This window comes from Schistocerca gregaria, chromosome 7, assembly GCF_023897955.1.
Source record: "Schistocerca gregaria isolate iqSchGreg1 chromosome 7, iqSchGreg1.2, whole genome shotgun sequence".
NCBI classification, from domain to species: domain Eukaryota; kingdom Metazoa; phylum Arthropoda; class Insecta; order Orthoptera; family Acrididae; genus Schistocerca; species Schistocerca gregaria.
The window spans coordinates 331,356,246-331,372,302 of record NC_064926.1 but is presented as its reverse complement, the minus strand read 5'-3'; the positions used below and the strand labels follow the sequence as shown (position 1 = coordinate 331,372,302).

At 43.3% G+C, this 16,057-nt stretch overlaps 1 protein-coding gene across 1 annotated transcript in view; it reads left to right on the top strand.

Moving 5' to 3' along the window:
• Positions 1-16,057, top strand: part of LOC126281516 (nose resistant to fluoxetine protein 6-like) — a 281,119-nt gene that overhangs the window by 244,025 nt on the left and 21,037 nt on the right. The window contains exons 11-12 of the mRNA XM_049980555.1: positions 3,451-3,640; positions 8,752-8,894. Coding sequence (XP_049836512.1) covers positions 3,451-3,640; positions 8,752-8,894 — 333 coding nt within the window. The remainder of the gene's footprint in view (positions 1-3,450; positions 3,641-8,751; positions 8,895-16,057) is intronic.

Here is a 16,057-nt window from a genome sequence, read left to right as displayed (position 1 = left end):
GTGGATTGGTTTTTACTATCTTCCGTTAAGTGATCATTTTAAGTGAGGTAATTGTAGCCGGTCCCGGTGGCCGAGCGGTTCTAGGCGCCTCAGTCCGGAACCACGCGGCTGCTACACTCGCAGGTTCGAATCCTGTCTCGGGCATGGATGTGTGTGATGTCCTTAGGTTAGTTAGATTTAAGTATTTCGAAGTTCTAGGGGACTGATGACCTCAGATATTAAGACCCATAGTGCTCAGAGCCATTTGAACCATTTTTTCAGGTAACTGTAACACCATTGGTATGGGAGGAGGAAGGTTCTACTCAACGTATGCCGTCGACAATGAGTGTTCCATGGGTGATGATGTGATCGATGGATGATGAGGTTTTCGAGAAAATGTGGACAAGAAACGCAAAGCTAAAGTTGCTGTAGATGTGGAGAATTTTTACTCACTGGTGTGTCTGGATCTGAATTCACCTCCTACTACATCTTCTCTGTCACTCATGATATCTGAACTTAGAACTACTTAAACCTAACTAACCTAAGGACATCACGCACATCCATGCCCGAGGCGGGATTCGAACCTGCGACCATAGCGGTCGCGCGGTTTCTGACTGTAGCGCCTAGAACCGTTCGGTCACCCTGGCCAGCGGTACCGGTTTATCAGATCAGTGACCAACATTAGTGTGTTTCCTATAGCCATGGTGGTTCTGAGCTGGCTAATGGGGGATGGAAGATATTGGGCTGTATGTGGTATTACTGAATAAAACGAGAATGTTGAGAGTTTTTGTATGTTCTGCAGTAAATGGTGGCCCTCAGCTGTATGGTAAATGATCTAGTGTAGCAGCTGCTGCGCTGTATATGGTATTGCTGTGTAAACAGAGTTTTCAGTGTATTTGTGTACTCTGCTGTAGGCAGTAGTCCTGTTTTGGGTCATAAAGGGTGTTTTGAGTGTGAAATTGGGCTGATTGAAGAATGTTGTATTGTGGGAGATGTTGGGGTCTTTTGGTACTGGTGTATCAGATCAGTGACCAACATTTGTGCGTGTCCTGCAGTCAGTGTTGGTCCTCAGCTGAGATTTATATGCACTAACGAACTAGTGTAGGAGATTTGGGCTGCAAGTGATGTTGGTACACAAAATGAGATTGCTCAATGTTTGCCTGCAGTACACAGTGGTCCTGAGTTGGATCATGAAAGACCTAATGAGTGAGATGTTAGGCTATGTGATGAAGGATGTATTGTGGGAAACGTTAGGAAGCATTTTCTTACTGGCGTATGAGATTCTAAACATTCATGGTGGTGTCTGATTGTTCTATATCGTGTCTCCCTACCACTTTCGCGCAACGACGCTCTGAGGTTGTTTTTTCAGGGAATTTACTAGTTTGAACCTGGGACCTGTTGCTGGTAAGGAGACGCCAGACCACACATGACATGTAGAATTCAGAAGAGTTCAGTGAGACTAGCGATGATATAACCAAATACTAAATGATCTCAGCGTCAGCTCCACTGCACTCCCTGTAAAAGAATCTTAATGCTAACTAAATTTAGTGGAAAGGGTTCAAGGCTTTCCTATTTTTAGTCGAAAAAGCAGTTAAGTTTACCACTGGAAATTTTATTCTACTCACAAAACATCGTTTATAAATTGCACTATTGATAAAGGGAAATGTTTTAATACAGGATGGTAAAAACCAACTGCTTTCAACAAAAATGTGAACGAATATTCCCTAAATGAGTTTCCAAGTTCTACAATCAATCGAAGGATGACCTATGCCATATCACATCTATAATCTAGGTTTAATTTAAGTTTCACAAAAGAGAAAACTATAAAAATGGTCCACAGTGACCCTCAATTATCTTTAATTACTTATTTAACTTGTCGTAAATTACAGTGGCTGATGTGGCTTCTCAATAACTATATAAAAGAAAAATCATCGCGTTTCAGATCTTTTCCTGAAGTGGCAAATGTGAACACCATGAGTTTTAATTAACGATCGGCACTAGTATTAAGCAAAAAGGGGGTGTAACAGATGAGACTTCTGCAGTTCTGAGTGAAGCCTTATGCGCTCAAAAATGCGGCATCGAGTGCGTTCATTACCTTGTCGGTGTTTAAGCAGCGTCAGGGCGGCAGCGGCCGGCGCAGCAGCCATCCAGCTCGCCGTCTCGGAACCAACTCTTCTCTAACATCTCCTTACTACAATTTACCGAAGTTAGTTAAAAAAAACTATCTAGCTATGTTTTCATCTGACCAAACAGGGTCTCAATGTTAACCTTAAGCTCCGCCTACAAAAATTCTGTATATCCAATGAGAAACGTTATACTTTTCGTGGTGGGGCAATGTTTTTAAAGTTTGCAACGTAACAGAGACGCTAAAAAGTCTCACGCTAAAACCTGCAGCTAGTGTGGTCCTTTTAGCGTTATCGTGAGATCTATACTGTTCTTCTGGAGGGCTCTATCTTTTAACATGGGCTGGAGGATTGTCCTAATGTAACAGACACGCGAAAAAGTCTCACGCTAAAACTTGCGGGTGGTAGTGGCCCTTTTTGTGTTATCGTGAGATCTATACTGCTTTTCTGGAGGGCTCTAGCTTTTAACAGGGGCTGGGGGTGGTCCTTGACGTACCTGAGACGCGAAAAAGCCTCACGCTAAAACGTGCGGGTTGTGTAGTCGTACAGGTAGTCTGGCGGCGTGGGTGTCCAGCCCCCCCTTATCGTAGGGCCTTCTAGCTTAACACGGTTCTGCTCTCGGCTTCTGTTCTCGTTTCTGCCCTCGGAACTGCGTCTGCCTCACTGTGGGAAGGTACGACATGCATTTAGGCATTCTTGTGTTAGTCTGTGGTATTCCATTTGCTTACTCGTTACTCGTATTACTTTGGTTAATTTAATGTCACGATTTATTCGGAGCTATGTGACATACTACTGGATTTGCTTATCATGTCAGGGTTTTCATGTAAGGTGTTGGATTTGCCTGACACCTTACAAGATCAGCGACCAAAATTTGTGTGTTATGCAGTGTGTAGTGATCCTCAGCTGGGTGGTAAATGAGCGATTGTAAGAGGTATAGGGCAGCAAGTGGCATTGGTGGGTGACATGAGAGAGTCTAGTGCTTGTAGTTGTTCCACAGCCAGTGCTGGTTCTGAGCTGGCTGATGAAGGATGGAAGATATTGGACTGTATTAGGTATTACAGTGTAACGCGATAATGTTCAGAGTTTTTGTATGTCCTGCAGTGGGTTGTAGCCTTGCTATGTGGTATATGATCTGTTGTTGTAGATGTTGGGCTGCATGTGGTAGTGTTGTGTAACATGACAGTGTTTGTCGTTTATGTGAGTTCCATGCTGGGCAGTGATCCTGAACTAGGTCATGAATGATGTTTTGAGGTAGATGTCGGACTGAGGGATGAAGGATGTTTTGAGGCAGATGTCGGTCGGCGTGAGATCCAGTGTGTGAGGTGAGAGTGAGCTGTGTGTTCCGCAGTGGGCTGTGGCGCTGTGCTGGGTGGTGCCGCTGACTCTGCCGATGGCGACGCTGGTGTCGCCGTACCCCTTCTACCAGGACGACTGGCTGGACAGCCCCACGATCGCCGCTGTCTACCAGGCCTTCTTCCGGCTCACCTACGGCGTCGGCATCGCCCTCGTCTTCTTCGCCTCTGCGTCGGGCGTCGGCTGTAAGAACTCTTTCTCTTACATCTCGATTTATTCACAGAGCAAATGTGCAAATCTCACTTGTTTTCATCTAAGAATAAGACTGTTCGAGTATATCACAAAATTATTGTGCCACAAAATGTTAACTTTTACGGTCGAAGATATTACAGTTATTCAAATATCTGTGACTGCTAACCTGGAATCGAATTATTACGTTATTACAAATACAGCGCTGTCTAACTGGGCTCTTGACTTCAAAGTATTCAGCGCATTTCGTTAATAAATACTGTCAAAGGATATGACATACAAATTCGATGTGATGTTATTTTACCATGGTTCTGCTTCATGAGGTACTGAACTACTAAACCTGATTTTGGCTGCCTATTTTGAAGAGTTCTTTAAATACTGTTTCACAACGAAGTTCTTCAGCCGGCCGGATTGGCCGAGCGGTTCTAGGAACTTCAGTCTGGAACCGCACGACGGCTACGGTCGCAGATTCGAATCCTGCCTCGGGCATGGATGTGTTTGATGTCCTCAGGTTAGTTAGGTTTAAGAAGTTCTAGGGGACTGATGACCTCAGATGTTATGTCCCACAGTGCTCAGAGCCATTTGAAGCATTTTTTGTAGTTATTTAAATGGTACCACCAGTTTAATGAACATGAACATGTAGTCCCAATCGAAAGTCATTTAAGGCCTACAGAATCAAACTGTAACATTTCGAAAACGAGCTCTTGAAAAATGGCACTAAAAACCTGAATACCTGTTACCGCTACACACACATACAATTCAATTTACTATCACTCGCAGAAGTGCGGAACTACAAAATTTTTATCTGACAAAGCAAAATAAATCAGTGCACATATGGAGTAGAGCAACACAACACTGAATGTTAGCAAGCAGCAAATTTTGACTTCGTATTTGTGGGTTTCAGAACAGACCGCCTTTATTTTGGCTATTGATGTTTTTTATTTCACAGTAAAGTTAGTTCTTTTAGCTTCACAAGGCTTATTCTTTGATAACCTATCCCCCCCTCCCCATCCCTGAATCGAAGCCCACACACGCTTTAATACGAGGTCCATTCAAGTACTAAGGCCTCCGATTTTTTTTCTCCGGACTGGAAAGAGATAGAAACATGTGCATTATTTTAAAATGAGGCCGCGTTCATTGTCAATACCTCCCAGAGATGGCAGCACCGTACGGCAGATGGAATTTTACCGCCAGCGGCGAGAATGAGAACAGTTTTGAATACTTAAAATGGTGACGTTTTCCTTACTTGAACAGCGTGCAATCATTCGTTTCCTGAATTTGCGTGGTGTGAAACCATTTGAAATTCATCGACAGTTGAAGGAGACATGTGGTGATGGGAGTTATGGATGTGTCGAAAGTGCGTTCGTGGGTGCGACAGTTTAATGAAGGCAAAACTTCGTGTGACAACAAACCGAAACAACCTCGGGCTCGCACAAGCCAGTCTGATGACATGATCGAGAAAGTGGAGAGAATTGTTTTGGGGGATCGCCGAATGACTGTTGAACAGATCGCCTCCAGAGTTGGCATTTCTGTGGGTTCTGTGCACACAATCCTGCATGACGACCTGAAAATGCGAAAATTGTCATCCAGGTGGGTGCCACGAATGCTGACGGACGACCACATGGCTGCCTGTGTGGCATGTTGCCAAGCAATGTTGACGCGCAACGACAGCAAGAATGGGACTTTCTTTTCGTCGGTTGTGACAATGGATGAGACGTGGATGCCATTTTTCAATCCAGAAACAAAGCGCCAGTCAGCTCAATGGAAGCACACAAATTCACCGCCACCAAAAAAATTTCGGTAATCGCCAGTGCTGAAAAAATGATGGTGTGTATGTTCCGGGACAGTGCAGGCGTAATCCTTACCCATTGCGTTCCAAAGTGCACTACGGTAACAGGTGCATCCTACGAAAATGTTTTGAAGAACAAATTCCTTCCTGCACTGCAACAAAAACGTCCGGGAAGGGCTGCGCGTGTGCTGTATCACCATGACAACGCACCTGCACATCGAACTAACGTTACGCAACAGTTTCTTAGTGATAAAATCTTTGAAGTGATTCGTCATGCTCTCTACTCACCTGACCTGGCTCCTAGTGACTTTTGGCTTTTTCCAACAATAAAGACACTCTCCGTGGCCGCACATTCACCAGCCGTGCTGCTATTGCCTCAGCGATTTTCCAATGGTCAAAACAGACTCCTAAAGAAGCCTTCACCGCTGCCATGGAATCATGGCGTCAGCGTTGTGAAAAATGTGTACGTCTGCAGGGCGATTACGTCGAGAAGTAACGCCAGTTTCGTCGATTTCGGGTGAGCAGTTAATTGGAAAAAAAATCGGAGGCCTTACAACTTGAATGCACCTCGTACGTTGCTCATAAACTGGAGAGAAATTTCGTCTCATGCTCTTCAGATTTGAAAGATTTTTATGAATCATAAGTGTATAATGCTTGTCAATGCAGTGTTCTTGGGAGAAAATAAGATTAATATACTAAATTTAAAAAAAGTGGTGTGATTCATCAAAATTTTACAACTTTTTCAAAGAGAATATTATTTATGTTAGAAATTAACTAAAATATGTGCCATATGCTGAAAACTCACTATTAAATACCTAAAAAGTATGAAAACAATACCTCTGAAATGTGAAAGTCAGATCGTTGCTGAAGCTAGTTCCAGTGAAATATATCGCTGTATTTCGTGATTTACTTCCATATTTTTCTACTTCTCTCACGTATTCCATACTGTAGGATATGTTGGTATATTACAGCATGTTCTAAACACAATTTAATTCAAAATTATTAAAAACAAATGGAAATTATATTTATTTCTCGAAGACGTGCTGACGCAGCGATAAACACCTTTTTTTAAAGCACAAGCTTCCACCTACTGGCAACATGCAGAAACGCACATGGAGTAAGGTATATGACACAATCACGACAGCGGGTTTATTCCCTGATCTAGAAATTGGAATCCAGGTTATATGCTACATACAATTAAAAACTGAGGAGGCTACGCAAGATACCGTTTGGTTAGGTTTTGTTTCAGGCAAACGTGTTTCAGTGCTTTCTGTGCTATCTCCAACGGGTTTTATTTATTTTCTATCTGATAATTATCATTAATGTTAATATCTCTTGAAGTTATATGAATTTTGGCTTAAAAGAACAATAGATAAGCGTCGAATTTTACGTTAGTTTACATATACAGCTAAAGACACATGTCACACTTTTGAGGTATTAAAAGTTCCTGTGCTGAAAATTAAGACTAGGATACCAATTCGGAACTAACATAGTTACACAGTTGTTCACATACCTCACACGATGCTGTCATATATGTATTCGCGTATTGGTAATCATGTGGCTTTGTCATCTGCAAACAACGAAACCTTTTCTATTTTTCTGATTTCCTCCATTTCAGATTTAAAATCTCTCTATTACATTGCGTTATTTGGGATGTCAGTTACAGTTTTTGATGCTGTTGTCTAGTTACCTTATTTTGGCGTGTGAAAATACTTGTCCCTTTTGTTGCTGCCGTTTGCACCTCTTACAGTCGAATTTGATGTATTTTATCAGCAAAATACGACGTTTCTGCCGCCATTTCATATGGTATTATAGATATGTGATGTTTGCTTCGTTGCATTTTGTTTGAGGAACAGCACGAGATTTCAAATTGTTGCTGACATTTGAATTATTTTGCTGGTGTGTGAGACAGAGAGCGAGTGGGGAGGGGGAGATGCAAATAGAGTGATTGAAAGAGAGGAGGAGGGACGACAGTTTAATGTGGAGAGAAATCATAAGTCGTTCGCCTACTGACATGAGTTAGTAGCCCAGAAGCTGAAGAAATGAATTAAAATCTGTACACAGACTGGGGGCTCGAACCCAGATCCCCTGCTTACTAGGCGGATGTCTTACTCACTACATTGTGGGTAACACAGGTGCGAGGACTACCCTAGTCCTTTCCCTTGCGCGGGGTAGGCGAGCAATTCCACTCCCTCCTCCCTCCCCCCCCCCCCCCCTCCCGACGGAGGTTCGAGTCCTCCCTTGCTTGGGCACGGATGTGTGTGTTGTCCTTAGTGTAAGTTATAAGTTAGAGTAAGTAGTGTGTAAGCCTAGGGACCGATGACCTCAGCAGTTTTGTCCCATAGGAACTTACCACCAATTTCCTATTTTCCTTTCCCTTTTACATCGGCAGTATTTTGATGCTGTAGTCTAGCTACCTTGTTTCTGGCGTGTTTAAAGTATGTGATAAGGTGGGCATTGGAATAGGGTAGTCTGTGCACCTGTATTAGCCACTGAGCCAGGTGGTGTAGGGACTAACACATCTACATCTACTACATTTCTACATGTACATTTGTACTCCACAAGCCGCACAACGGTGTGTGGCGGAGGGCACTGTACGTGCCACTGTCATTACCTCCATTTCCTGTTCCAGACGCGTATGGTTGGCGGGAAGAACGACTGCCGGAAGCCCTCCGTGTGCTCTCGAATCTCTCTAATTTTACAATCGTGATCTCCTCGGGAGGCATAAGTAGGAGGAAGCAATATATTCGATATCTCATCCAGAAACGCACCCTCTCGAAACCTGGACAGCAAGCTACACCGCGATGCAGAGCGCCTCTCTTGCAGAGTCTGCCACTTGAGTTTGCTAAACATCTCCGTAACGCTATCACGCTTACCAAATAACCTTGTGACGAAACGCGCCGCTCTCCTTTGGATCTTCTCTATCTCCTCCGTCAACCCGACCTGGTACTGATCCCACACTGGTGAGCAATACTCAAGCATAGGTCGAACGAGTGTTTTGTAAGCAACATCTGCCTTGTAAGCAGAAGACCTGGATTCAAGCCCCGACCGTGGGATAAATTTTAACTCATTTCTTCACGGATAGTATCTAAGATAAAGGCGAGACTCAGTATATCTCAAGGGAAATGTAATTCTATAAGTTAGAAGCTTATTTTTAGGTGATCTCTTCTATATCTTGTTATAACGCAAGAAGGCGATTTTTGTGTGTTGAGCCCACCACGTTGCCGCTTCTAGCTGCGATGACACGCTGTGAGGACGCAGCTGTGTAGTATCTGAAACGCGCAGAGGCGCTGGCGCTGACACGGAGCCGTGTTGCAGGGTTCGCGTCGTCAGCGCTGTCTTGGCGGCCCTTCCAGCCGCTGGGCAGACTCACGTACAGCGCCTACCTGGTGCACTACACGATGCAGAAGTGCAAGTTCGGCCTCCAGTTCCACGAGGAGTACGTGGCTGAGTCGCGCGTGGTGAGTACAGTCTGGGAAAGGAAGCCCTATTCGTTTGTAACACTGACGCTCGTGTACGGTAAAGTCGAGTTTCTGTTAACTAAGGGTAGTCCATATGGACTACTTTGATTTTTATGGGTTTACCAAGTGTCTCGGTGACTGGGTTTTTATTGTTATGACGTTTATTAATTATCATATTTAATTTGCACTTAAATGGGAAATTTGTGTAGTAAATAGAGGATTTGGGAGCGGTGCTGTTAGAACGTAAGTGTGGTGTTTCCGCTACTTACAAGGGAACCTCCCCATCGCACCCACCTCAGATTTAGTTTTAAGTTGGCACAGTGTATAGGCCTTGAAAAACTGAACACAGATCAATCGAGAAAACAGGAAGAAGTTGTGTGCAACTATGGAAAAATAAACAAAATATACAAACTGAGTAGTCCATGTGCAGGATACGCAACATCAAGGATATTGTGAGCTCAGGAGCGCCTTGGTCCCGTGGTTAGCGTGAGCAGCTGCGGAACGAGAGGTCCTTGGATCAAGTCTTCCATCGAGTGAAAAGTTTACTTTCTTTATTTTCGCAACGTTATGATCTGTCCGTTCGTTTATTGACGTCTCTGTTCACTGTAATAAGTTCAGTGTCTGTGTTTTGCGACCGCACCGCAAAACCGTGCGATTAGTCGACGAAAGGACGTGCCTCTCCAATGGGAACCGAAAACATTTGATCGCCTGGTCATAGGTCAACCGATTCCTCTACATTAAATATTCTATACTACACTGGTGACGGCATGTGCGTCAAATGACAGGAATATGTTCTCGACCCACCTAACTTGTACACTTGGCGAATGGGTAAAAAGATTCTTCTACCTTGTCCGATTTAGGTTTTCTTGTGGATATGATAATCACTCCCAAAAAAGTGATGAAAACATATGAGTTTGTGACATAAACTGCAACAAATGAATGCAACAGTTTCACAGTCGCACAGTTTTTCCTGTGCTCTGTCAAAACATATGTTTTTAACGTTTTCAAATTTTTCTGTCTGTAGACTGTCAAATCCTGCATATGTCCAAGCAAAGCTGAACATGTTCTGGAATTTTGGAGAGCGAAGTTGATTATGTGTGAATGCCTGAACTTTGATCATCATCATCATCATTTAAGACTGATTATGCCTTTCGGCGTTCAGTCTGGAGCATAGCCCCTTTATAAAATTCTTCCATGATCCCCTATTCAGTGCTAACATTGGTGCCTCTTCTGATGTTAAACCTATTACTTCAAAATCATTCTTAACCGAATCCAGGTACCTTCTCCTTGGTCTGCCCCGACTCCTCCTACCCTCTACTGCTGAACCCATGAGTCTCTTGGGTAACCTTGCTTCTCCCATGCGTGTAACATGACCCCACCATCTAAGCCTGTTCATCCTGACTGCTACATCTATAGAGTTCATTCCCAGTTTTTCTTTGATTTCCTCATTTTGGACACCCTCCTGCCATTCTTCCTATCTACTAGTACCTGCAATCATCCTAGATACTTTCATATCCGTAACCTCAACCTTTGTTGATAAGGTAACCTGAATCCACCCAGCTTTCACTCCCATACAACAAAATTGGTCGAAAGATTGAACGGTACACAGATAACTTAGTCTTGGTACTGACCTCCTTCTTGCAGAAGAGAGTAGATCGTAGCTGAGCGCTCACTGCATTAGCTTTGCTACACCTCGCTTCCAGTTCTTTCACTATGTTGCCATCCTGTGAGAATATGCATCCTAAGTACTTGAAACCGTCCACCTGTTCTAACTTTGTTCCTCCTATTTGGCACTCAATCCGTTTATATTTCTTTCCCACTGACATTACTTTCGTTTCGGAGATGCTAATCTTCATACCATAGTCCTTACATTTCTGATCTAGCTCTGAAATATTACCTTGAAAACTTTCAATCGAATCTGCCATCACAACTGAGTCATCCGCATATGCTAGACTGCTTATTTTGTGTTCACATATCTTGATCTCACCCAGCCAGTCTATTGTTTTCAACATATGATCCATAAATAATATGAACAACAGTGGAGACAGGTTGCAGCCTTGTCTTACCCCTGAAACTACTCTGAACCATGAACTCAATTTACCGTCAAGTCTAACTGCTGCCTGACTATCCATGTAAAGACCTTTAATTGCTTGCAAAAGTTTGCCTCCTATTCCATAATCTCGTACAACAGACAATAACTTCCTCCTAGGAACCCGGTCATATGACTTTTCTAGATCTATAAAGCATGGATACAGTTCCCTGTTCCACTCAAACCACTTCTCCATTATTTGCCGTAAGCTAAGGATCTGGCCCTGAGAACCTCTAAGAGGCCTAAACCCACACTGATTTTCATCCAATTGGTCCTCAACTAATACTCGCACTTTCCTTTCAACAATACCTGAGAAGATTTTACCCACAACGCTGATTAAAGAGATACCTCTGCAGTTGTTACAACCTTTTCTGTTTCCATGTTTAAAGGTTGGTGTGATTACTGCTTTTGTCCAGCCTGATGGAACCTGTCCCGACTCCCAGGCCATTTCAATTATCCCATGTAGCCATTTAAGACCTGACGTTCCACTGTATTTGATGAGTTCCGACTTAATTTCATCCATCCCAGCTGCTTTATTGCACTGCAATCTATCGACCATTTTCTCCACTTCCTCAAATGTGATCCTATTTCCATCATCATTCCTATCCCATTCTACCTCGAAATCTGAAACATTGCTGATCGTATTTTCACCTACATTGAGCAACTCTTCAAAATATTCCCTCCATTTGCCCAAGGCATCCACAGGATTCACCAGCAGTTTTCCTGTCCTGTCCAAAATACTTGTCATTTCCTTCTTACCTCCCTTTCGAAGACTGCTAATTACACTCCAGAATGGTTTTCCAGCAGATTGATCCATAGTCCCCAAACTGTTTCCAAAGTCTTCCCAAGATTTCTTCTTGAATGCTGCAATTATCTGTTTGGCTTTGTTTCTTTCTTCAATTAACTATCTCTGTCTACCTGAGTTCTAGTATGTAGCCATTTTTGATACGCCTTCTTTTTCCTTTTACAGGCTGCCTTCACTGTGTCGTTCCACCAAGCTGTTTGCTTCATCCTACTTTTACACGCTACTGTTCCAAGACATTCTTTAGCCACTTCTAGTACTGTGTCCCTGTACCTTGTCCATTCCTTTTCCAATGACTGTAATTGACTACATTCAACTAACTGGTACCTTTCTGAGATCGCTGTTATGTACTTGTGCCTGATTTCCTTATCCTGAAGTTTCTCCACTCTTATCCTCCTACATATGGACCTGACCTCCTGCACTTTCGGCCACACAATCCCAATTTCACTGCAGATTAAATAATGGTCAGTGTCATCAAAGAATCCCCTGAACTTTGATAATTGTCTGAAAATAAAAAATTAAACTATTCAATCTTGGGAAAACTTGAACCAAGGACCTCTCGTTCCGCAGCTGCTCACGCTAACCACGGGACCACGGCGCTCCTGAGCACATATTATCCTCGATGTTGCCTATCCTGCGCACGGACTACTCAGTTTGTATATTTTGCTTATTTTTTTCATAGTTTCACACAACTTCTTCCTGTTTTCTCGATTGATCTGTGTTCAGTTTTTCGAGGCCTATCCACTGTGTCAACTTATAAATAAATCTGAGGGGGGTGAGATGCGAAGGTTCCCTTTTTAGGAGTGGAATAATATAGCTAACGGCCATCTTTTCCACGATACCACTCCTGGACGTTCGGAGGATAATTCAGTGCCATTCGAGATGAAACGTCTATCATTAGCGTCCTAATAGTCAAAATATGTACCTCACTGAGTTTTAACAAAGTTCTTCACTACTTGAAAATCTAAAGTTCAACAAAAAAAAATGTGTGTGAAATGTGTGTGAAATCTTATGGGACTTAACTGCTAAGGTCATCAGTACCTAAGCTTACACACTATTTAACCTAAATTATCCTAAGGACAAACACACACACCCCTGCCCGAGGGAGGACTCGAACTTCCGCCGGGATCAGCCGCACAGTCCATGACTGCAGCGCCCTACACCGCCGAATCCCGCGCGGCTCTGCAGTTCAAAAAGTACACTAACGGTCAAAAGTTTTGATCACCCATGATAAAAACTACACTGAGCAACACCAAGGAGGAGTTGTGTGATGTAAACGAAAGTTGGTAGGCTTGTTTATACATATGAACGACGATGTCTATTCAAATTTCGAGTCAGTCGCATAAGAATGGCGCAGCTAGCATAACTATGACGATGCAAATCAGGTGTGCTTCAAATACAGGCTGTAACGGTTATTACCTTGGAGACTCGACGTGGAGAGTTGATGTTAGTCAAGAAAGCCTTTAAGGCGACGAAGACGGCATTATCAACACTTCACTGAGTTTGAACGAAGTGCCGACCGTTGTGGCCGAGCGGTACTAGTTGCTTCAGTCTGGAACCGCGCGACCGCTACGGTCGCAGGTTCGAATACTGCCTTGGGCATGCATGGGTGTGATGTCCTTAGGTTAGTTAGGTATACGTAGTTCCAAGTTCTAGGGGACTGATGACCTCAAATATGAAGTCCCATAGTGGTCAGAGCTATATGAGCCATTTGAACGAGGTCGTGTTATAGGGCTACGAGAAGCTGGATGTTTCTTCTGCGATATTTTGCAAAAAGTCTTGGCAGGAATGTAGCCACTGTACATGATTGCTGCCAGCGATTCTCACGGAAATGTACAGTCGCAAGGAGACTGGCCTTCCGTTAGCCACGTGGCACTACCGAGAGCGAAGACCATCGTTTTCGGTGTATGGGTCTGGCGCATCGTACTGCATCTGCAGCAGCAATGTGAGCAGCAGTTGGCACCACAGTGACACAACGAACTCTTACAAATCAGTTACTTCAAGGACAGCATCGAGCCAGACGCCCTGTAGCGTGCGTTCGATTGACCCCAAACCACCTCCATTAGCGACTTTAGTGGTGTCAAGCGAGAGTTCATTGGAGGGCAGGGTGGAGGTCTGTTGTGTTTTGGGATGAAAGCTGGTTCTGCCTCGGTAACAATGACGGCCTTGTGTTGCTTAGAAGGAGGAAGTCAGCTGTGAACCTGCAACCAACCTGTTTGTGTGGTAGACACAAACTGGACTTACACGTGGAGTCATGGTCTGAGGTGCGTTTTCGTATGTCAGCAGGTGCACTCTCGTAGTTATCCCACATTCTCTGACCCCAAATTTGCACGTCAGTCTGGTGATTCGACCTGTTGAACAGCATTCCAGGGGGCGTTTTCCAAAGGTACAACGTTAGCCCATATACCGCTTTTGTAATCCAACATGCTGCACAGAGTTTCGACATGTTGCCCTGACCTGGTCGATCACCAGATCTATCTTCAGTCGATCACATCTCGGACATACGGGACATCAACTCCGGCATCATCTACAAACAGCATTAACCGTTCCTTTATTGACTGACTAAAGGCAACAGGCATGGACCTCCATCCCACAAACTGACAACCAGCACCTGTACAACACAATGCATGCACGTTTCCATGCTTGCATTCAACGTTCTGTCGGTTACACCGGTTATTATTGTACCATCATTTCATGTTTGCAATGGCTTATTTCCCGCTTACATTAATCCGTGATTTTATTCAAATATGTTACCTAGACAAATGTATTCCCGAAATTCCATTACTCTACATTAATTACTTCTCGGCGTTGCGGCTCTTTTTCGTCAGTTTTTATTGTACGAACTAAGCAGACCAACAAAATCAATATTTTTTTCTCTTTATGATTAAGTACAATACAGTATGGTTTAGATTTTAGCCTGTTCAAAGTATTCACCCTTTGTCCTCAGAACAGCTGCACAAACTCCTGGCATTCTGGAGATGAGATTTTATAGTGTTTTTCAAGTTCATTCCAAAAGAGACGGGATTTAAGCCAGATGAATGACTTGACCCAGCCATATTCTTCAGTTCTCCACATTTCCCTGTTCTATTGACATACCCTCTGCACAATTTAGTAGCATGTTTGGGATCATTGTCCTGCTACAGTACAAACCCAAGACCAATAAGTGTCTTGCCGGATGGAGTTGCATTTTTGATTGGTATCCTGTGATACGCTTATTTCTTTAATATTCCTTTAATTCTCACTAGATCAACGACTTGTATTAAAGTCGATATAAGGGCAAATATTTTAATCAACCTGGCGAGAACATGAGAGCACAAAATAAAATAAGTAAATTAGTACAAGAACAAACTTCAGGTGATCTGATATCTTATTTCTATTTGTATATTAACGTGTAATACAGGCAGTTTATAACAAATATTTTAATCATAATTGGCAGGATGTTTGTTTCTTCCGTGCCTATAAAACATATCATCGCGTTATCTGCAACTACGCCTTAAAGGATAGCCAGTTTCACGATAATCTCCATGATATACTGTTACACATTCAGTTGCATACTTTCGCATTCCATCAGTTCTCATCGCCCTGTTACACCAATATGATTCTATATGCATTCCTTAAGGGTGGATACCTAGCTGGACGTCCTGTACGAATTCCCAAGGACTTCACCTCCGATCTCGATCGTGATCACTGTGGCACGCCATTTTTCATTCCGTGTTCATGTTGCAAGTTAAGTGTAACACAACAATGCCATAGAAGATTGATCTCGGCACCTCCCGGACACACATTTTCTGTCGCCGTCCCGAAGCAAGTGGGGAGGCATTAGCAGCTAATACTTTTCCTGTCGTAATTCTTAACACAGCACTTTCAAATGAGCCTTACTAAAGATTGAACTTGCGACCTCGCACTCAAGGGGATGCTTGTAAGTCAACACTTCCACACCAGGACGACCTCTCCCCTAGCGTTCTGAAGGTATCTTTCCCTGAGCGTGAGCATGCACGCAAATGACCAGCTTATGTTCTTCTGGCCAATCAAATTATTTTGCAACAATTTTTTTTTCAATCGTTGCGTACCGCCCTTAGTTCCCAAGGTAGGAAGGCACACATGAACGCCAAGAGAGTTATTACTAGAAGATATTTTCTCACTTGGCAAGTTGTGTCTCACCTGTCAAGTGTTGACGTCCTGTGTCCTGCAGATATGTTCATTTGTCATCTCAATCCTCAAAAATAACTTTTACATCTGCAAGCGTCTCTTTTTCACTCCGATCGAACAATA